Genomic DNA, 22,067 nt, shown 5'->3' with positions numbered 1-22,067 from the left:
CTGGATTAATTTATTATTGATTTATTATACTACATCCTCTTAAAAAATTATCCGTTTATACCTGGCCTCCTTCCGTTAGTATTTGGATGAAAAATGTTGACAGTAGCAAAAAAAAAAATACATAAGTTTTTAATTTTGCCCCTCCTTTAACATTCTTATGTATATTTTTGTACTTATAAAAGAATAAATAATATATATATATATAGAGAGAGAGAGAGAGTGATGATAATATCATTATATTTTTTTCTTTATAAATGCAAAATTATTACATAAAAATATCGAATGAGAGGTAAAATACAAAATCTTTTTTTTTTTTTGTAGTTATCATTTTCTTAACGAAATCCTAACAAAAAGAGGTCAAATATAAATAGTAAATTTTTGAAGGGGGTCTAAGTGATATTTTAAAAGAAGAAAGAAATTAAGTAGTTAGGTTTGGAAGTTTTACTAATTTTAATGAGGAAATAACGCAAACTGGGAGCGGATGGCTGCTCATTACTATATCGTTTTTACGTGAAAGGCACGTTGTTTTTCTTAAAGCAGTAATTATATTATTATTTTAGCAGTAAAAATATATTGATTTAATTAATATATTACTATAACTAAAATTAAATTAAATAAATTATAATAAATTTATATAAAATAATATAAATATTCACATATCTGATAGAATTTAAACTTGTTTTAATTATTAGATTAAAATGTGAAGGCACGTTGTTGACCAGTGCAAAAGGTAGGTTTCGAAAATTGATTTTTTTTCTTTTTTCTTTTATCATAAATAAGGCATCCATTTCTTGGAATTTAACCTTTTCTTTTAAATTCGATTAAGCTGTATTTATATTGATAGATTTAAAATTCTGAATTCTGAATCTCTAATAACAAATTATTTAAATTTATTTGGACATATCTAAATTCGACGGATTTTCAACTATATTTCGTACAATCTTATTAAATTTTAAATTCTTTTTATATAGAATTATTTGATTTTTTTTTTTAAAAAGTCATTTCTTCCAATCAGATCAATCAATCCAAATATAATTATAATTTTATACTTTTTTATTCTATAAATATTTGCACAATTTTTTTTGTTTAAAAAAACAAATTTCTATACATATAATCTTAATATCCTATTTGTATACATACTATATTAAATAAAATATAAAATATAATAAGATTTAAATAGAAAATTCAATCCACAATCAGCTATAAAAATAGTAGCCAGAAGGAGTTTGTCCATGCGGATCGAAACACATTCGACATTTAATAAGCACGAGTTATTTATGAATTATTATCTAAAATTATGATAAAAAAAATATCATCTCGAAATTATGAAAATTAATAATATAGAAATCATTCGCATATTGGGAAAATTCGGATATATAAGTATGTTAGGGGAGCAAAAGTTACGATTTATTTAAAGATACATAATTGTTTCTATATGTACTTTCAAATTTTTAATGTAAAAATTATTCTACCTATTTATATCTATCACTACGATATTATTTGACTTATTATTATGACACAACGTGGGAAGTTTAATAACCAGCTTTATTTGTTAGTTCTCGTTAGGTGTCTATTTATTTTTTTGTGGTAAACTGATCAAATTGTTCTTGTAGACTACAATTTTGCTTATTTTTTACAATTTTCTGAAAATATTTTATAGACTAAGTGGATAATTCTATTTGTAATTTTTTTAAAATTTTTCGTCCACCTCGTTTTTATTTTTTTACAACTTTTTATTTTTTAAAAAATTAAAAGAAAATAAATCAAGAGCAATGCTGATAATTCCACGCCTTCATAATTTCATCAAATATAAAAAGTATCGATAATTTTTCAAATAATAAAAAAGTATTTGTAATTTTCTTACTCGGTGCCCAACACTGTTGGTAATATTAAGTACCGATCATAGGCACCCACAAGCCCAACTCCCAGCCTAGCACCATAAACAACCACTTCTCACCATAAAAAATCACATATCGATAACGCCTTTATGGGCTTTTCTTTTATGGAATAGGACTAAAATTTTGAGATTTTTGGACATCCAAACCTTCTTCAACGTTGGCTGCCCAATTTCTTCCTCTTTGGTATGCTACCAAGTACCAACTTCCCTTAAGTTTTTGACATAAAATCTGCCATTCTCCACAAAAATCAACTATTTGCTGCCTTAAATGGAAGGAAACATATTTTTTGGTGCCAAGAATTCCCTCCACAATGCAGAAGCCGGCTGAGCAAACTGTTGTTTTTTATTTTTTTGGGTCCAAACAATTGGACTAATTTGCACATGCAATGCATGTGATTTTTCCGTCAGATTTTTAACATTTGAATTGACATCAAATTAAAAAAGCTCGAACCACTAATAGACGTTAAAACTAACAGGGGAGCAGTTTTTTGGACCCACGTGCATGTTACTTTAACGTGGGTTCTCCTCTGCTAGTTTTAACATATGTTAGTCTTGGGGCTTTTTTTCAATATTTTGACCTCTTTTTGCAACTTTTAACAGAACATTGGATTAAATTTAAAATTCCTCAAATTACGGGGTGAAGTGTGAAATGGCCCTTATCTATGGGATTAGTTTTGCAATTTTGCCTAACAGAGTCCATATACAACACAGTTTTACATGGAAACAGAAAAAATAAGAATCCAATGATCTTTATAGCATAACATGCATGAGGCCTACAGCCAATTCTTGCAGCATTTATTTCACAGAATCCGAAGAACTAAACAAGTTGAACTGTCGATGGTTGATTTTTGTTTCTGCCCAGATATACAAAGGAGTTCATTTTGCATGAAAAATTATTTGATTGTTTGATGGTAGAGTAAGATCACATTGACGCCCATAAGCTCACGTCAAATCACACAAATACCTTTTGCCGTTTGCAAAATTATAAGCACACCCATTGAGATTGTAATCGACATCGACATCCCTTCAAGAGGAAAAACGTACAAGTGCACCCCCTGAAATAAATTTCATCGATACTCCCTTAGGGGGTGAGCTTGTAGCTAGCAAAAAATAAGAGGTGTTTATGTAATCAAACATAATCTTATGTGGTGTGAATGTAATTTAACCTTGATCGCATGGGAAGTAAGATGAAGACAGAAACCGTATTTACCAATTAGTTTGAGACCATGCTCTCAGTTTCCTTCACAAAGCCATCACCAGTCCAGTCTTTATCAGATTGCAGACCTTTCTTCACAGCCTTCCTTTCACGAATCGCTTCCTGTTGCCGTCTCACCAAATCCATGTGGGTTGTGAAGTACTCAAGCGACGACCTGCTTGCAGGGGTAAAGAAGAGAGAAAGCATTAGAGAAAAATGCTATCAGCATTGCATGTGTGTCGAAGCCATTAAAGAGTTTTTAAGTTGATACCCCCTGAAATCTTCTATACATGAAAAATTGTGCTTCTTCATGAATTCCTGCAGCTCAGAGCAAAGCTTCTTTACAAGACCATATCCGTGCATCATGACACCAGTGCAGACCTACAAAACGAAATCTTGTTATTTCCACTGATTTTCTTAAAGCTGCTCTGCATACAGTGCAATGTTCTATAGTAAACATGTTTTTCATATATTTCCTGATATTCAATTTTCCGTTTTCCTAACAAATTTGAACAGAGTTTTCTCTACTGTCTTCCTTCGTCCAAAAAGAACATTTATATCTTCTTTGATTTTGAATTTTCTTTGTTAAAACTCCTCTCAGTCTAAATAAAATGAAAAAAGAAAAGAAACACGTCAAAAGATGCTAAAAGAGTGTGAATTGAATCTGGCACATATTGGATATGTTTTCTCTTTGATAAAGCAGTAAGCAACCACAGTCGAGGCAGAATATCTTTTCACCTTGAGAAAACAATTCTTGAATTCAGTTACTATCAATAATAATAATAATAATAAATAAAAAAACGACACTGTTGTCCAACCTGAACTGTATTTGCTCCTAGAAGTATGAATTCTGCTGCATCGCTTCCTTTCTCAACACCTCCAATAGCAGAAAGTGAATATTCTTTATCTCCAAATTCCTGTTTCATCATCTTCGCAATGCTCATGACCTTAGCAAGTGCAATAGGGTGGACTGCTTTTGCTGAATAGCCTCCAGGAGTCGAGTATCTAAATTGACGTATTATGTGACATTTTAGAAGCTAATATTAGGGGTAAATTACATCGACATCCCCTGCGGGTAGGTCTACATAGACAAACACGCCTCTCAGGATCTCTAAGTTACAGTTAGACATCAAGGAGTGCACTTGTAATTCTGCAGAGGGCTGGGGGTATTTATATAATTAGGCCTAACCCCAAGGGGTATCGATGCAGTTTACCCTTAGTTAAACCAAAATAGTTTTATCCACTCAAAAGAATCACAATCTATGCAGAAATAAAGCGTACCCCTCCACACAAGGCTCTGGTCGCAACGTGTCGAGATTGATTCCCATGACACTCATAATTGTGTTTATTGCAGCAATCCCTTCACATCCATTTTGCAGAGAAACTCTAGCTGGCTATCGAAAGCAAAACTTGAATTGAATTTATTGACAAGTTCAAACCTTTTATTAGAAATATTTGTAATCCTTTGAGATCAACATTTTTGTCACACATAAGATCATTCGTCTCATCCTCAAATATGAAAACAGCTATATTTAGCACTTAAGAGGGAAGTCAAAAAATAAAAAAACACAATTACCTGCGTAATGTCAGTTATGTTTGGAGTCATCTTAGCCCAAACCGGAACAGTTGCTTTTGCATTAATCCATCCACAAACTTCCTCCAGTAATGCACAATCCTGGCCAACTGCAGCACCCATTTTACGCTCAGGCATTCCGTGAGGACATGAGAAATTGATTTCGATTGCATCCTGTGTGAAAAAATTGTCGAGAACCAGAATATCAGTGCTCAAGATCCTCAGAAGTTTGAATAAAATGGAAGCAATAAGCCCATTTCCACTGTTTGCTTACAATTCCAGTTTGCTCAACTCGGTCAATGAGTTCCTCCCACCCAGCTTTGTTGTACTCTTCCATGATCGAAGCAATGAGAATCCTGTCTGGATACTCTTCTTTCAACTGTTTGAACTCTTTCAACATTATCTCCAGAGGCCGATCACTAATGAGCTCAATATTTTGCCACCCTATAATCTGTCCTTTTGCTGAGCCGTTTGCTCCAGCCTTTAATCTAGCATATCGAGGGGTAACATTTACAACTTTTGCAGCATCGAGTGACACCTATACATAATGTTTCCCGATCAAACATTTGTACTTTCGTCATTTGTACAAGAAGAAACTTAAGGATATTCATATTTCATGGATAATCTTCTCAGTTACATTTCGGATGCGAGTGCACCGAAACAAGCAGGCAACGAGAATATGAAATGACATTATCTGCTTCAACATACTGATCATCAAATTAGCGTTGAGCGTCTCTACAAACTCTATGACTCTACGATGTAATGGAGTGCACGAGCCAGACAAATAAGGGAGTGTCATTTGCCTAGTTGAAAGAAATCAAGTGGTTCAATGAAGTATTAAATCAGGGAAATCATACTTTGCAAATGAATCCAATAGCTCTCTTTGATCTAACATTGAGTTCAAATGCATAACTATACAACCATATTTTTATGCTATATCAAGAAAAACTTGTATAGTTCTCAAATTTCTTTCTTAGTTCCCAATGTTTATGTTTTCAACTTGTTCTTGTTTCTACTTCGGCTTTTGTGAGGATGAAAACGCGTTTGAATCAATTGATACATTTTTACGGTCATAGGAGTACGTGACACATTCGTGTGTGTAAATATTTAAAAATAAAAATATAATTAATCATTTTATCAAGATTTTTATTATTTGAAACTTATTTTTTAAAAATGAAGCAAATTTGAATACAAAAAAAATATTATATTACTTCAAATGAAAAAATAGGGAGAAAAAACACCCTCGTGAAATTGCAATTGTAATTACAAATGCAGCTCCTGTTCATAGTAAAATTTTACACAAATACTCGTAGAGTTATAGTTCAAGATGCAAAGTAAACGGGTTGGATGGCTGGCTAGAACCAGATTGCCCCAATAAAAAAGCCACCCGGTCAGGTCGGACCCAGGACTGCCTGGTCTTGGACCGACCATGTTGAGCCACTTTTTTATTGTTTTAATTATACATGGCGTGTAAGTTTTAGTTTATTCATCTATATTAGCAGGTTTTTTTAACTTTTGTAACTCTAAAATTTTAATTTTTATTATTCTATTCTAAATTTTTAGTATATTAATACTCTTATTTATTTGTTTCAAAGGTTATTTTAAGTATTTTTTAGTTTATTATTGTGAGCTTATTAATCAAATTATTATTTAAGTTTATTACATAATTTAACTATTTTTTTCTAGTTATAGATTTTTATTTGATTTAATTTTTCATTTATTTAATTTATAAGATAATTATAAATTTAAGTAATTATTTAAAAAGAATACCTCAATTTCATACAAACATATAAGAGTAACTACTTTAGTAATTTTCTTTTTACTTTATTATGTTTGTTATATAATACTTAATAATTAAGCCCTGTTTAATGATCCATCCATTTTCAAATATTTCCGGTTACACCAAAACGACAAGGAGAATCAAGAGCTATGAAATAGAACGTTACCGTTTTGGCGATGACGGCGCCCCACCCTTCATCAAAGGCCCGCTTCATGACAGTGTAGTTGGTTCCCGGAGGGCCCGACCCGATAACAAATGGGTTCGGCATCGTCAATCCATTCACCGTCACGCTAAGATCAGGCTCCGCAGCAGCCGCCTGAGCAAACACTCTGAACCCGACCCGATCACGGCTGAATCCGCTGCTCTGCCTCCGCCGCGGCCGAGTCGCCGGAAACTCGGCGACGGAGCTGTTGATCTGGCGAGTAAATCCAAGCGACGCCATAATCAAATGCCGGTGTCTGTTGTTCTGATGGTTGGTTTTGGGGAAATTCGGAGGTGGCAGATGGGGATGAAAATGAATATCTTGGAATCTGAAGTTTTATAAGCGAAAGTGTTGGACTGATATGAAAATTGCGTATATAAAGTTTTCAATCTACACGGCGTTTGGTTGGACTTAGCTGTTTAGTTCGTTCATGTTTTTATTTCGCCAAACATGTATTTTTAATTTTGTATCAATTTTTTTGTATAAAATAAAAATATATGTGAATTAGTTAATGAGATTAATATATTTTTAATAAAAGTACGTATAAATAATATATTTTTTACTGTAATTATTGTTTTAAAAATTAAAAATTAAAAATAATAGTAGACTTTGACAAAAATTTAAGACGATCGAGATATGTTATAAGATATTTAAAAATTTATGTTTTATAAAATAATCTAAAATTATTTTTTTGAAAGTTGTTGAAAAAAAATATGAAACAGGACCATTTTGGTAGGCTCAAGCCCATAGCATCCAAACCCTGTGGAAGGCTTTGTCCATCCACATTTATGGCCCATTTATTGGCTCAGCCCTACTAGACCCGACCCAAATACTGCTATATTTTCTCTTCCGCTTCTGCAGATTGTAACCCTAATCTAAGTCTTCCTCACTCTCGCTTCCTTGTCTCCATCTCCCTTCTCCTCTCTGATATCTTCCCCACCGACCCATTTCTCCTAGTTTTTTCCCTTTGTCGTTCTCTTTCTCTCACTATAATCAATGGTCGTTCCTTATAAATTCCCTTGGCGTTTTTTTGGTTAAAAAACAGAACAAAAAAATCTCCTCTATCTTTTTCTCTCTTCTTTTGATTTAAAGGTTCTTTGTGAACTGAGTTTTCTGAGTGAAAAAATTTGAGTCGATCTATGTAGTCTTTCCTGGACGAAGTTTCTTAGTGGTTGTTTTGGGTCTATGTGATCGCCTTGGTGGCTATTTTGAGTATAGCAATCATGTGGGGTTACTAGTCTAAATGGCTGTGGACTTCTCCCTGGATCTGACTCCTTAAGCCATTATCTCTATTTTCTGTCCTTGAATTTATTACCGATATTATTTAGTTATTGTATTTATAAGATTTGTCAATTATCTTGTTCATATTTGTTGTTATATTGGTTTGTAATATATTGGAGTTTTCATAACCCACAATTCTTTATAATATATAATTGAGTAAGGGTTCATAGTTTTAAGGCTCATCACTAGTGGATAAATTCTTAATAAAAGTGCTTATAAAATTTTCAAAAAAAAAAAGATATTTAGAATTTTATAAGTTTTTGAAGAAAAAGAATTTTTAATAATTTTTTTTAATCTTTTTAATCTCAATATTGGATAAAGAGAAATACTATCATAATTTTGTTAATTTTATTTGTATCTTTTATGGTAAATATATTTATTAATATAACTCTAAATTTTAACAATTAGATACTTTTTTATTATTATTATTATTAAAAATATAAAGAGTTTATTATCTAAACACTCTACCATTTTATAAGCTCTTACAATTTATTTATTTAAATATTCTAAAATTTTATTTTTAAAATCAAATTTTAACATCTTTTAACTCTTAAAAGTTGAAATAAAATATAAGAAATTATAATAAGAGATTTTAAATAAATTCAGTGGTTCGACCCGACCCGTTAACGAGGGAGTTGACTTGTCATTTATATCGCTCATGATTTGAAAAATAATTGCCCCAATTGTAGTTACGTGTTGTTCTGTTCTATGTGGATCTGTACCTAATTATTATAATAATATGTTTATGATTAAATGGTGGATTGAAAATTGCAAGATCCGTTTTATAAATTTACTTTAGCTAAATATCAGGTTTTATTACCTATATTTTTCTATAATTGGAAAAATAAATTATTGGATAGTGTGACAGATTCCAGACCAATCATGACCTAATTAATGTTCATATTTAAATAGAGTTTTCATATTTTATGTATATTAGGATAAATATTACTCCTCTAAGTTAAATAATTATACTTGAAAGAAAATTTGTAATCTCTCATATTTAATTATTTTGGGATTAGAATTCCTTTTTTATAGGACTAGACTATACTCACATAAATAGGGTATAACACTATTATCTAATAAAGCGAATCGATCATAATGTACTAATTTTCGATCATAAAAACCTATCTAATTAATAGTTTCTTTTTCATTACATTGATCTTTTCATGTTCTTCCATTGATGCAAAATATGTGTGTTCAAGCAGTAACGGGCTGAATGATTAAAATATTGCATGGTACAAATGAGTGGTACGAATTTAGTCACCTGAAAAGTGATGATTGTCAATATGTAATCTACGTTCTGCTTAACTAAGAAGCTAAAATAAAAATCATATTTAATTCAATATGAAATATGTCCAAACTTCACAGGAGGTGAGTTTATAAATTTTGAGGTGATTGTCCGGTGATGAGCAAGTCGTTCGCTTGCATGGCAATTAGACTTGAATTAATGTAGGTAAGCATCCCATATTATTTGTAGATGAAAAGTTTGAGTGGCTTATATGTCCTAATGTCTCATTTTTCTAGTAAGGTATGTTTTCAGAACAAACCCGTAAGATTTTTACGAAACTAGAGTAGACAATACCTCATGCAATGATGCATAGATCGTGTGGCAGTCGCATGATCTTTTGACGACGTCCGTGAGAATGAGACTTTGTGGCCCTCCCAAACCCCTCTTCTAGGAGGTTGATGATGTAGGCAAGTGTCCTGCATTGGTTGCAAACAAAAAACTTGAGTGACTTGTAACTCCCAATGCTTTCTTCCACTCCCTAAACAGGTGCCTTTTGAGGACAATCCCATAAGTTTTCTATAAAGCCAACAAGATATTGATCGAGTCACAGGTCGCATCAAGTATATATAATGTTAAGAGCATGACATGCCCAAATTGAATATAAACTTTATCTTGGCATGTATTAATAACACGTGTAATTTGAGACAACTTCCTATATGAGAAGTGACTGAATATGTCACCACTTTTGTCACTATGTTAGCCTATATTGTTTCATGTAACCATTAAGATTCTAAACTACCGTAAGGTGAAAGCTTGATGGTACAATCATCTTGTGTGTTAGATAAGAATGATTAGAATGGGAGATGTCCTTCATTTTATAAATTATAGCTAACTTTCCTGAGATTTGAGATAATTATAATTACTTTCTTATTCTTTGAAAAATTATTAATATCCCATTCAAATGAGGAATAATTATATAACCCCTAGATGATAAAGTGGACATTATTATCTTACCTTGCTGAATTTTCTTAAAATATAAAAAAAATTTGAGGGTGGATAAAATAAATAATCCATGGCAAATATTAGTCCGTAGAAATATTTTGAAAAATTATAAAACTTATTTAAAATTTTAAAATTTAATCTAAAAGGGTATTATTTAGTTCACCACAAAAAATTGGATAAAAACCTTACGAAAATTAATACAATGAGCTCGTTGTTAAACGGATATTAAAATTAGGAAATATTTGTAATTTTTGAACCAACTGAGAACATATTTGTATATGTCAAACCTCAGGGGAGATGGCTGTAATTTATTCAAAAATTGAACACATATCAATTTTATCCCATCCCTTGAAATAAACAAACGTAGCATGTTTGGCTAAATTTATTTAAAACATTTCATAAACTCATCCATCTTATAACATATTTTTAAAGTCTAAATAAGCTCTTAAAGTACATAAATTTTATAATATGTTATCAATTATTATTTTATAACTAATATTACCAACATTGAAGGGGTTCGTCTAATTTCTAAAAATAAGGTGAAACTCCGTACTTTTTTACAAAGATCTTGTAAACTCCGGACATCATAATTTTGGATTTTATAAGTGTTTCTTTAAATGTAGTCATATTAACTTTTTCAGGGCCCTGAATAGGACACCTCAACTTGGTTACATTTTATCACAAAGCCATAAAAACTGACCAAACACTATGGGGCGATTGCAGAAACAATCTCATCCTATGTACACAACCAGCTCATAGTGTATAAAGTGTCCCAACTTCTAACAGAGCAGCATTAGGAATGTTCAGCGCCACCGGAGGCTCCCGGCTGTTTTTGTCAAGAAAAACATATGCCATTATCAGGAATTTCTTGAAGAAATTTGATCCCTTCCTTGCTAACAGATGGGACTGCCCCAAGAAATAAGCCGTTCCACTTTCCCTTGCCTCGATGATTTCTAGAAGCTCCTCCCTTACAGATGCCCGCATCTGGGGGCTCTTTGGAGGCAGCGTAAACCGAACTCTTTTCCTAGTGATGGGAGGATTAGCGCTGTCTGATGGAATGTCTAACAAATGCCTCTGAGATTCACTTTCTCTAATGGTTGGAGTACATGTACTTGAGCTCGTCTCAGCCACAGTGACCAAAGCGTTTCCATCCTCCATTGGGCTTCCCAAGATGATCATCTTTCCTTCTGGTGAACTCAATGCTTCACAATCGTATTCCTCCCTGGTGATAAATTCTCCGATCAAGCTTATTATCTGATCCTCAAAGTCATCCGTGTCCCTGACATTGTCACAGTATCCATAACGAACTATGCATCGGTATATTTTGTACTCTTTGGGGCCGACCCGGCCAATAAGGTATCGACGATTTTCAGGAATGTATGGCACTGGTGAGGACTTGAAAGACACGAAAATCAGCACTTGATGAAAAGCCGGGAGGTTTGTGATGAAATGGGAAAAGAATGCAGGAATTCCCGTGTCAACATCAGAGTAGACAAAGCCAATGCCTGGCACCCGGGAGACCCCGAGACCTGGGCTGTAATCCGTCAGCCACTCTACTGAAACCTTGTTCTCTACATCAAATTCATATTTTTTCAGGGTGCCGTAGTGCCAGGCACCCATGGTTGTCATGAAGAGCAAAAATAATATGATTAAGCACCAGGCGCCTCGGAAGAAGCTCACCAAACTTGTTGACAGATATATGGCCTCGATCGATCCAAAGAACAGCAAGAAACATACTGATGCAAACCAGCTCTTCTCCCAGTACAGTGCAATTACAAGTGACATTAAACAAGTTGTTACTAGCATAGCAGAAGTTACAGCTAGACCTGCCATATAGAAGGTTAAAATTATCAGACAGACCAAAGTGACGTTTTCTTAACAAATGACTCAGTAATAGCTGCTGGCGAGATAAGTCGCATTTGATATCTTTGAGAATGTAATTGTATTTTGAGAGCGTGATTTATTCAAGAATTACGACAACAAATCAGGAGATTATTTGTAGTAAAATGATACCTGTTGCTTTGGCAAGTTGTGATACATCATGCAAACCAATGGTGATTGCTAAGCTCAAAGTCATAAACAGCCAGTTCACATCGGGAACATAGACTTGCCCGAGTATTTGCTCAGATGTATGGACAACTTTTACTCTTGGGAAACAGTCAAGGGCCTGACACTGGTTTATGATGGAGAAGCCAGCCGTAATGGTAGCTTGACTTCCTACGGCTGACGCAAACAGTGATAACACAGCAAATACATGCTGAAGATTCTCTGAAAATCAATTAAATTATGGTAAGGACTCTTGCTCCACAGGTCAGTTACCATTATATAAGGAAATGTGAAGGAAAACAGATCTTACTATTAGGTATAGATTCGCTAAGATGGAAAGCATCTGCGGCACTGAAATATTTTGACATGAATGCAGCTTGTCCAGCATAAGTTAACAGAAGAACAGGATATATGAAGCAGATAAATGTAATCTGCATCAAAGAAACAGTTCATACATCAGCTATATTATCTTTCACCATCTCAAACTAAGAAGGAGATTTCTTGTCTGCATAAATATAGCAACTCAAGTGTAGGTCTTTTCCAGCATTTTTTGGTTTCTTACTTTGATATATTATTGAGTTTTATCTTCAGTAATTTCCACTTACTGAAATTCATCTACACATACTTCAGCAGTCAGTAGTCAAAATAAGAACTTAGTTTTCCTGTTTGCAGTATTGGTGATCAGAAGTGTAATGGACGTATCAATTAGTTTTAAACAGTATCAGTTTCTGCTGATATTAGTGATCAGAAGTGTAATGGACGTAGATATACCTAAATATCTTTCCTTTGCCAGATGCCTTGATTGCTTTAATATTAGGATTTTCCTTTCTGTTTGAATTATATATTGATATTATCACTTCATAAACATTTCACTTCTTAATTTCCCAACCAGCCCCATTTTACCCCTAAATAATTTATATCTATATATCATTTCTGAAGTATGACGGTTTTAAAGAAACTACCACGACCTTTTTGTTAATATGTTGAAAAATCAACCCAGCAGAAAAGACATATCAAGCTCTTCTATCCATTTTGTTTCCATTCTCTCTCCTTCATCTCTCTCTTTATCTGATATGCCCTACCCTGGCTCTCTTCTCACCTCTCCCCTTATCTGAAGTGTTATCTCTTGTCCTCTCTATTTGATTTCTCCGCTCCTGTCATACTAATTAAATTTATCCAAATCTAGTTTTTCTTTTAATATTGAAATTTCAGTACATACATTGGATCATTAAAGAAGACTTAATTCCATAAAGAAAAAAGTCTAATAGATACTCATAATATTATATCTTGAGAATTTATTTATGGAGTATGCCAACGATACTAGCAATACCTGACTCTAATTCTGTAAGAGACTAAATATGGGTACCTACCCTCTCCTACCTTAATAGATTTCTTGGAAAAATGACCGAGATCAGCAAACATTGCCTCCGACCCTGGTTACACACAAGTTAGGAAATCATCATTCTGTGAGTGCTTTTTGAGAAAGATAGGTAAAGACTGCAAAAACATTTAAACAGGTACCAGTGCACTCATTTCAGTGGACTGAACCAACCTGCAATGCATAAGACTACGCTGCTAAGTAGTTTCCAGTGACGAAGATTAATTTTCTTCATGAACCTCAGCAAGTATACAGGGGAGACTGCACGGAGGATTTGAGGATCACAATGAATAATGTTGTATAGACCAAAGCCGCTGATGAAGAAAAGCCATATGATGACAATCGGAGCAAATATGAACCCGATTCTCTTGGTCCCGTGATGCTGCAAAGTGAAAAGGCAAACTAATACCGCACATGCTGCAGGAGTTGGCACATCTGCAAATATTAACTTGATATTTTGAGAGGTGTATAGATTATATGGCGCAGGCTTTATGATAATTAGTTTTATATCAGAATCCCACAACTGATGAATTATGCTAAGAATATATATATATATATATATCGTCCTGCAATAAAGTAGAAACTTGGAAGTTCTTTGAGAGATAACTCATAGCAGTAATTTACTGAAGATAAAAATAACTGATCTGCTACAACTGTTGCCTACAAAATTGATGGAACAAGCTGAACAGTGAGGGCACAAATTCATTTATGCAGATGGAAAACTTACTGAAACATGAATACATGCAAATTGTGATGCCCAAATTAGATACACCGCGATCTAAGAATTGAACCTTGCACCCGCATGTGTGGCTTTCCATGTATCAGTTTATTTTGACAACAATATAAGACTGTATAATTATTTTTTCAATATCAATATTAAAATGTATTCTCCTCTTAGTCTACTATCTCGGAACTTTTAAACTAGACTCTGGAAAAAAACACCTATCAAGTTAAGTAAATTAGTGCAAGGCTTGTTTAACAAGCACAAGGGCATTACATGATAGATTCACAAAGGTACTAAGAAACAAACAAGTGCGGAACCAGAAACCTTTTAATTAAAAAGTAATGTATAATCCATTTTACAACTTACATTTCTTCAAGCCATTTGCCACATGGTCTTTCGTTTTTTCTGAAGAGAAAACTGGTAAACATAGCCAACCAACGTTTAGTTTCTGTACAGTAAGATGATTCAGAAAAATAACAGTTCTGACTTTTCCTTCGATATGCTGGAAACAAACTCTTACATTTAACTGAGATGGTTGCCAATGATCGTCCAAGACCTGATGTTGCCGACAACACTGGATTTGACAAGAATTAAGGTTAGCTATCTACTCTTGTAAATTAGAATGATTTCAATGACTAAATTGCTCAATCTATTCAATCAAGAAGATAAGAAAGTGTATTAACAAACCAGAAATAGCCGGAGTAAGAATTGCATCACTTAATATCATGCAAGCGCCAAGCAAAGCCAGGAACAACAGTAAATAGTGACAGCTTTTATGTTTTTCAATAGCCCTTCTAGCTTTATTTTCCAGTTTGCCTTTGGAAGGGCTGTCTTTCTCATGATGCAAAATCTTGTCTGAACCTCTATTGCTTGGAAGCAGCCCCACCCTGGCATGCCTACATAGTAACGAATATAATGAAAATGGACCACCTGCAAGGACACATGAGATTCAATTTTCAAGATTAACTTTAATTTAGTATATTCTTTAACCCAAAAGTGACCAAGATGATTACCCTCTCCATCATCATCCGCTCTCAGTACAATACAAGCATACTTCAGCAAGGGAATGATGGTTAAAGTCCAGAAAACAAATGAGAAGAGTTCATGTATCTCATTGGGAGATCTAATGTCCTCTGGATCAATTGATTCAAGTACATACAAGGGAGCTGTGCTCAAGCGACCATATATCACTCCAAGGCTTTGAAATGACAAAAGGAGGGTATGCCTCCATGTCTCTTTCTGCACATTCCATGGTCAAGAGAAATTTGATGTCAGTAAGTGTTCTACAAGTGTAGTAGCAATCTAAATATGCAATGCTATAACAGCTTTCAAGCGAAAATCTGAAACAGCTTAACCATAATACATTCAGATCTAGACTCTCAAATTTTTACAATTCAAAGGATTAGATAAAGACAGAGCACACTCAGTAATTGGTGTGAAGAACCAGTATTCTCTGATGAAGAGACAGAGCAATTACTCAAGAATTTTAATACTTAAGTGTATACTTGCTGCCTGCATGAATAGCATTTTTCCTCAAAAAGACAAGACATGGAGTTTCTTCTTTTTCCTTATCTTATGATAAGACCACAATGCACAAATTGCTCCCCAAGGGCCAAGACCATGTTGCATTGAGTCTTGAACGATTACTTAGTACTGGAAGATTGAGCAAATTCTTTTATACTCAAACTTTTGATCCAGAAGTCTAGTTTCTTCAGAATTATTAGGCCACCACAAACAAGCCCCATTCATAGCTCACTTCTTCTAACCAAGATAAATGGTAAAATTAATTGCGAAGAAGAAGGGAGGACTTCATGTCGTGTCCCCCAAGACAATAGATGGACCTCTGCACACAGAGAAATCCCATAAAGTATGGATTATACCTGGAGCTGATGATATTCCTAATTAGTAAGAGAGAATATGAGAAACCTCGGCCATCGGATTTGCTCATTGATAGTCATATAACAAAATTTATAAAGACAATTTCCATTTAGCAAGGTGGTCTACTCACTTTATAAGAACAGATAAGAATTACGTGGTGGCCATTCATCCTACATCTGCAAACAACTGCCGTGATTATTCTCTCTTGAGTTTGAACTACAATAATCACCTATATATATGTGTGTGTGTGTGTATTATATATATAGGTAAGTGAAAGATTACTACAAATCTGATCAGTGGAGAAAATCACTCTGAACCCAATATCATAATGTATTTTCAAATCATATCCCTCGCATATTGTACCTTAATCATATAAAACTTAATTTCTTAATATATCAAATCTGATAAAAGGAATATGATATCCCAAATCCAACCTCACCTGCCTGAAAGATGGTAAGAATAAACAAACAAGGCATTTTAGTATCACCACAACCGATGAATATACAAACCATGTAATGCATCATAAATAAATAACCAATAGGAGTGTTATACTAACACCTTGGCAGATAAACTCAAAATCAGAACAGACCTTAGCCTCCGCAACTTAAGCTAAGTCCCACAGCAGAAATACAAATTTTCAGCTATTAGACTTTGCTAGTAATTTACAAAACAGAAAACAAAAGACAAAAAAGGTGCGAACCCCAACCAGAAATCGGTTCATATGGCGAACAGATCGACTCGGGATAAACTCCACCGGAAAGTTTTCGGGTTATCCTGCTATCTGTTGCTGAAAATTCAACACTAAACAACCCCTAAATCTAGCTTACAGAACAAAGGAGGCTTGAACCAAATCAATTTACCAGGATCCCTGACCAGATTTCTCAAGAATGCTGATAATTATGTATTAATGATTATTGCTTTGTGTCATCCTTTATTGAATAAGCTAGAAAATAATCCTCCATATCAGCAGTATTCCTGAGCCATATCAGAGAAATAAATGCACTTCAACAAAAAGATAAGAACCCATAAATTCTAGTTATCAACAAACTGACAAAAAGATAAAAGCGATTGAACTTACTCCCTTGTTCTTCTTCATATCACAGTAATTTCTCACAAATGAACACAGAAATTGGCGTCTCGAAATCAGTAAAGAAAACACCCAACAAGAGAAAACAAGAACCAAGCACAAAGCAAATTTTGAACAAGACAAGCTAATACCAGAAAGGCAAAGGAAAGAAGCCAGACGAGAAAAGGGTTCAGTGAACTTACTCGAAAATCATAGGAAATGGGCAGAGAACTGATGGATAAAGCATCCATAGATCATACTATACAAGAAAATAAGAAATCTTGGTAAGATTAAGCACAAGCCAAGAAAGGCGGAGATAGCTTTGGTCCTTTGGACAACCACCCAACTCTTCTTGATCCCGCAACAAATGTATACACGGAACTAAAGCTACAGCCTAGAAGGGAAGAAGCTTCTACCCACTCCCGCAACAGATGCATACACGGTATCGTCCAACATTAGAGTCTTGTAGGGAATTCAAGACGGACCAAACGAAGGGGGAACAGAACGCTAGAGAGAGAAAGAGGGTAGATGTATGTACATATATAGATGTGTGCGTACGGTTCTGACAGGTGTTGTATCTATATGTGCATGCATGCCACTGCCATCTCCCTAACCTTCACCAGTGTGAAAGTGATTTTCATACGCAGAATTTTGGGGGTTTTTGAATTTGTTTGGACGGCCGGAGAATTTTGTCAAATCTCTAAGTGTGTCAGTGTCGCCAGAGCAGCAATTACTGTTGCCACAGCGAATTCCGCGAACTACCTAATTTGCCCTGCATTCCAAATTAAAAAGGACTAATTATTAGAACCCTCTTAAAATATCAAATGACACTCTTTATTACACTTATATTCTTCAAAAAATTCATCTTTTACACATAATTCTCTTTTGTTTATAGTTCGGATAAAAAATACTGATATTTATAAAAGAATTACATAAATTTTTAATATTACTCATTATTTAATATTTTCATATAATAATTTTGTATTTATAAAAAAAATAATTTACCATCACTATATAAGTAGAGAAACATACATAAGAATGTTAAATGAGATACAAAGTAGCATCGTATCGAATATTTTAATTATTGATTTTTAATCGAAGAAATGATTTAAATTTGTGTGATAATCATAAGAAATTATTTATTATTTAAAAAAATAAATAAATAAGATCTTTGAAAGGGTATATCTCAATTTTTCTCGAGTAATGTTATAATTTTAAATATTATTTTTTGTAAAAAAGAAAATGTAGAATATTTGTTTTTAGTATGTGGTTGAATGGTGATTGGATTTCGATAATGGATATAATGAATAATTAATATATTTATAAAAAAATAATTTCAACTGAAGAAACTATAACAATGGAAGGTCGAGGCTAGTTTATATACCTGTTTATACTCACAAATGACTGTTTGCGATATTATTGTACTGGTTTATTGGTTGTGTCGATAATACCTTTAAGTTGGTTATTTTATTTATTTCTTTTCTTTTTTTAATGTAATATGTTGTTTTATATATATTACACTTATTTATAATATATTTTAAAACGTAAAAAATTATTTATTATACGACGCAAGAATAGCATGCCACAAACAACTAAACAATTGGAGAACGAAAGCTAATAGCAGTTGATACTAAAGGGGATAGTCTTGTCCATTTAACTAAAATTGTTCTGGAATTATAGAAATTAGCGTGGCATTATCAAAAGCGTGGGTTCCTAGGCACATTCTATAGCCTATGTAGTGATGGCGACTTCAATTAACAACATCACATGGCTTACCGTTTCAGTTGGGACAGCCGGGAACCATAGAGTAGTAGTATAATGAAAATTACTGGAATACCCCACATGTGATCTGATCTTTATTTATTTTTAGATAAGATAGGAATGCCACTTATATGATTTCATCGATATTTTAATAAATTGAGTGTAATTTTATAACACATCAGTTAAATTAATACATTAATATAATTAAAAATTATAATAAACTCACATAATGTGGATAAACATCCACATGTCTGGTGGAACTCGATATCATTGTATTGATTTATGAGACCTCAATCTTAACTACTAAATTATAATACCGGCATGTGATCTGATCTTGGACTGAGCATTTTGGGCTTTTTTTTCTTATCTAATTCTCTTTATTTTTTGGGTTAATTACACTTAAACCCCATAAAAATGAGAAATTACACTTTTATTTAAAGAAGTTTTAAATTTACACTACACTCCCTTTGAAATTTTTTTCTTTACATTTAACACCTTTGCATTAAGGTCTAAACGAAGAAATACTAAGGCTAACAAAAAAAAATGTACATAACCTCACTTAATATTTCTATGTATACTTTTGTACATAGAAAGAGATAAATGTAATATATATGTGGATTGAGGTTAACACCATTATAATTTTTCTTTATAACCACAAAATTATTACATGGGAATATTAAATAAGGGTTAAAATAAAAAAAAAATACATAATTTTTTGCTTTCGTCGATATTTTTCCTTCAAATCCTAACAAAATGAAATCATGCGTAAACAATAAATTTTCAAAAGAGATGTAGTAATTTTGGAACTTTTCTTAGAGAAAGTGTAATTTTGAATTTTAGAGGGGTCAGTGTAATTAATTTTTATTTCTTTTAACCAAATTCAATTTGATTATTCTATATATATATAAATATATTTATATCAGTAGTATAAAAAAAATATGACTTAATCAGATGTATGTAATTTATGGAATTGGCCAAATTAGATATAAATTAGTATTTTTTTTTTAATTTTTTTTCCTGCATTTATCTCTTCCCACTTTGTCACGCAGCCTAATTGTTTTAATATTTAGGTATTAAATGCTCCATCTATTTTCAGTGGAAATTAATGGAATCAAATTTATCTACCATGCACCACACTATTCTGAAAAAGACAAGACTTTATCTCTTTGTTTATGTTTTCATTTTCCGTTTTGAGTTTTCGAGGGTGAAAATATATTTATTTATACATAGTTTTATTGAAAATATAGTAATCTCACATCACAATATAATATAAAATAAATCTTATTAAAATATATTCTCATTGATGTTTTAATATGATTAAGAGGCATTATAAGGCGTTAGCAAGTGATGGTCACTGCACTCTTAGAAAGAGTTCTTAATGAGATATGACATCGTCATCATGATACAAGTCGAAATTATTGCAATTCTTTGAAGCTGCAAAGAGGTTGTTTGGATGGAAACCACATCAAAAAGGTTGGGTGTAGCACCTAACACTGTCGGCTTCCTGGTTATATCTTGATAACAACGAGACTATTATGCAAGTATGGAAGTCGAGGCCTCATTAGAAACTCTTATATTATTGTATGCTATGAATAAAACCCTTATATCACACAAATCAATAAAGTTAGGTTGTGCATTTGATGACAATCATAAAATCAACTTCAAATGATTGATCTAATTCGAAAACCCTTCAGAAAGGGCATTAAAAGATTCTATAGAGACTTATCCTAAATGCGACACTCATACGATGAGTGTCATATTATTAATGACAGACGTAAACATCTTAGTAGATGTTTGACAAGGAGTTGTCAAGTTCATTGAACTGACTCACAGAAATTGCCTTATGGAAGCTCATGATGCATGAGTATAATTAGAATCCCTAGACTGCGTTAGTGCTCTAATTAGTTTGAGAAATTATTAATACCCTACTATGTGGTGGAGTTACGTAACCTTTGTATAGTATGGTGAAAATATCAACTCTACCTTGCTGAAATTTTAATTTTAAAAAAATATCTAATGTTGGATGAATGTTATAAAGGGGGGGGGGGGGAAATTACACCACCTTTCTGAGATTTGGTATAATTATACATAAGCCTCCTGCAGTTTAAGAAATTACATCTAAACCCTTGACGTTTATCTCTATTTAATAAATAGATCTCTCTATTTAATAAAGATTCATCGAATTTGCTGATATTAACAAAAAAAATTGAATAACAATGCATATTTACTCCCAATTGACTTATAACTGATTTATTACAAGTCAAACATTAATATTTTTTAACCAAACTATCCTTATACACTTCACACGCTAATGCATGTCAGGATATGTATTTTCAGCCCTCTAAGGGTAGTTTAGTTAGAAACAAAATTATTTGATTTGAAATAAATCAATAATAAGTCGAACAGGGGTAAATACGAATTTTCATTCAATTCTTTTTTTTTTTTTCTAATATCAGCCTATTCGGTGAATTTTGACAAATACATGAATCTATTTGTTAGACAAAAATAAATATCAAAATTCTAGATGTAATTTTTCAAATTGTAAGGGGTCTACTTGTAATTATACCAAACTTTAAGAAAAGACGGTATAATGATCCCTAAAAAAATGTAAAATTCTAGGTCAAACGAATGTTATTATAAATAAAAAAATGTACAAATTCTAAAAAATATGTAGCATTATAATTCAAGGCTCAAAATGATATTTTGGACAATTCAATACAAAATTTGAATAAACTCTAAAGAAAACTAACATAATGAAACGGTTGGACGAATGTAATTATTAGAGGGCATGAATAATTTATCAAATGAGACAAAACTTTGCAATTGTATCAAACCTTAAAATTCAGAGAAATGTTCATTTCTTCACTATAGGGTCGAACAATATAAATAATATAGATTAATCATATTAATAGTTGCCCTTAAATATCTAAGATTAACGTATTGAAATGTGTTTCAATTGCAAATTTTTATTTTTTTCTGTTAGTCAAGAGAATCATTGCTCTGATAAATATAATATATATGGAAAAAGGAGAGAATAGATCAATGAGAACGGTACA

The 22,067-nt window shown here is 32.7% G+C and overlaps 2 protein-coding genes across 4 annotated transcripts; both read right to left on the bottom strand.

The window, feature by feature from the left end:
- On the bottom strand, positions 2,628-7,024 carry LOC105158186 (dihydropyrimidine dehydrogenase (NADP(+)), chloroplastic). Of its 2 annotated transcripts, none has more exons than XM_011074843.2 (8): positions 6,612-7,024; positions 4,940-5,203; positions 4,669-4,839; positions 4,374-4,486; positions 3,911-4,097; positions 3,364-3,473; positions 3,108-3,267; positions 2,628-2,952 (listed from the first exon to the last, which is right to left on the bottom strand). In XM_011074843.2, exons 1-7 carry the CDS (start codon positions 6,885-6,887, stop codon positions 3,111-3,113), a joined length of 1,278 nt encoding a protein of 425 aa, XP_011073145.1. In that variant the 5' UTR covers positions 6,888-7,024; the 3' UTR covers positions 2,628-2,952; positions 3,108-3,110. The 2 variants fall into 2 exon arrangements, with proteins under 2 accessions (XP_011073145.1, XP_011073146.1); XM_011074844.2 differs by having other exon boundaries at positions 2,628-2,997; positions 6,612-6,887.
- Positions 10,730-17,951, bottom strand: LOC105158185 (potassium transporter 10). 2 transcript variants are annotated; one of them, XM_020692810.1, is made up of 11 exons: positions 17,454-17,951; positions 16,891-17,159; positions 15,320-15,545; positions 14,994-15,236; positions 14,827-14,880; positions 14,673-14,723; positions 13,757-14,017; positions 13,585-13,637; positions 12,515-12,635; positions 12,172-12,426; positions 10,730-11,984 (listed from the first exon to the last, which is right to left on the bottom strand). In XM_020692810.1, exons 2-11 carry the CDS (start codon positions 16,903-16,905, stop codon positions 10,912-10,914), a joined length of 2,352 nt encoding a protein of 783 aa, XP_020548469.1. In that variant the 5' UTR covers positions 16,906-17,159; positions 17,454-17,951; the 3' UTR covers positions 10,730-10,911. The 2 variants fall into 2 exon arrangements, with proteins under 2 accessions (XP_020548469.1, XP_011073141.1); XM_011074839.2 differs by lacking the exon at positions 16,891-17,159.

Source organism: Sesamum indicum, linkage group LG3, assembly GCF_000512975.1.
Source record: "Sesamum indicum cultivar Zhongzhi No. 13 linkage group LG3, S_indicum_v1.0, whole genome shotgun sequence".
Classification (NCBI taxonomy): domain Eukaryota; kingdom Viridiplantae; phylum Streptophyta; class Magnoliopsida; order Lamiales; family Pedaliaceae; genus Sesamum; species Sesamum indicum.
Note: the sequence above shows the minus strand (reverse complement) of the source record. Positions and strands in the feature narration are given on the sequence as shown.

What these genes read in the sequence shown, in the direction of transcription:
- LOC105158186 (XM_011074843.2), bottom strand. Translation starts at nt 6,887, where the DNA reads ATGGCGTCGCTTGGATTTACTCGCCAGATCAACAGCTCCGTCGCCGAG. An exon ending in GAGTTGAGCAAACTGGAATT is followed by an intron (nt 4,840 to 4,939) that starts GTAAGCAAACAG and finishes TTTTTCACACAG; the next exon opens with GATGCAATCGAAATCAATTT. An exon ending in ACATAACTGACATTACGCAG is followed by an intron (nt 4,487 to 4,668) that starts GTAATTGTGTTT and finishes TGCTTTCGATAG; the next exon opens with CCAGCTAGAGTTTCTCTGCA.
- LOC105158185 (XM_011074839.2), bottom strand. Translation starts at nt 17,501, where the DNA reads ATGGATGCTTTATCCATCAGTTCTCTGCCCATTTCCTATGATTTTCGA. An exon ending in CCATTTCCTATGATTTTCGA is followed by an intron (nt 15,546 to 17,453) that starts GTAAGTTCACTG and finishes TGGAATGTGCAG; the next exon opens with AAAGAGACATGGAGGCATAC. An exon ending in TAGCGAATCTATACCTAATA is followed by an intron (nt 12,427 to 12,514) that starts GTAAGATCTGTT and finishes ATTGATTTTCAG; the next exon opens with AGAATCTTCAGCATGTATTT.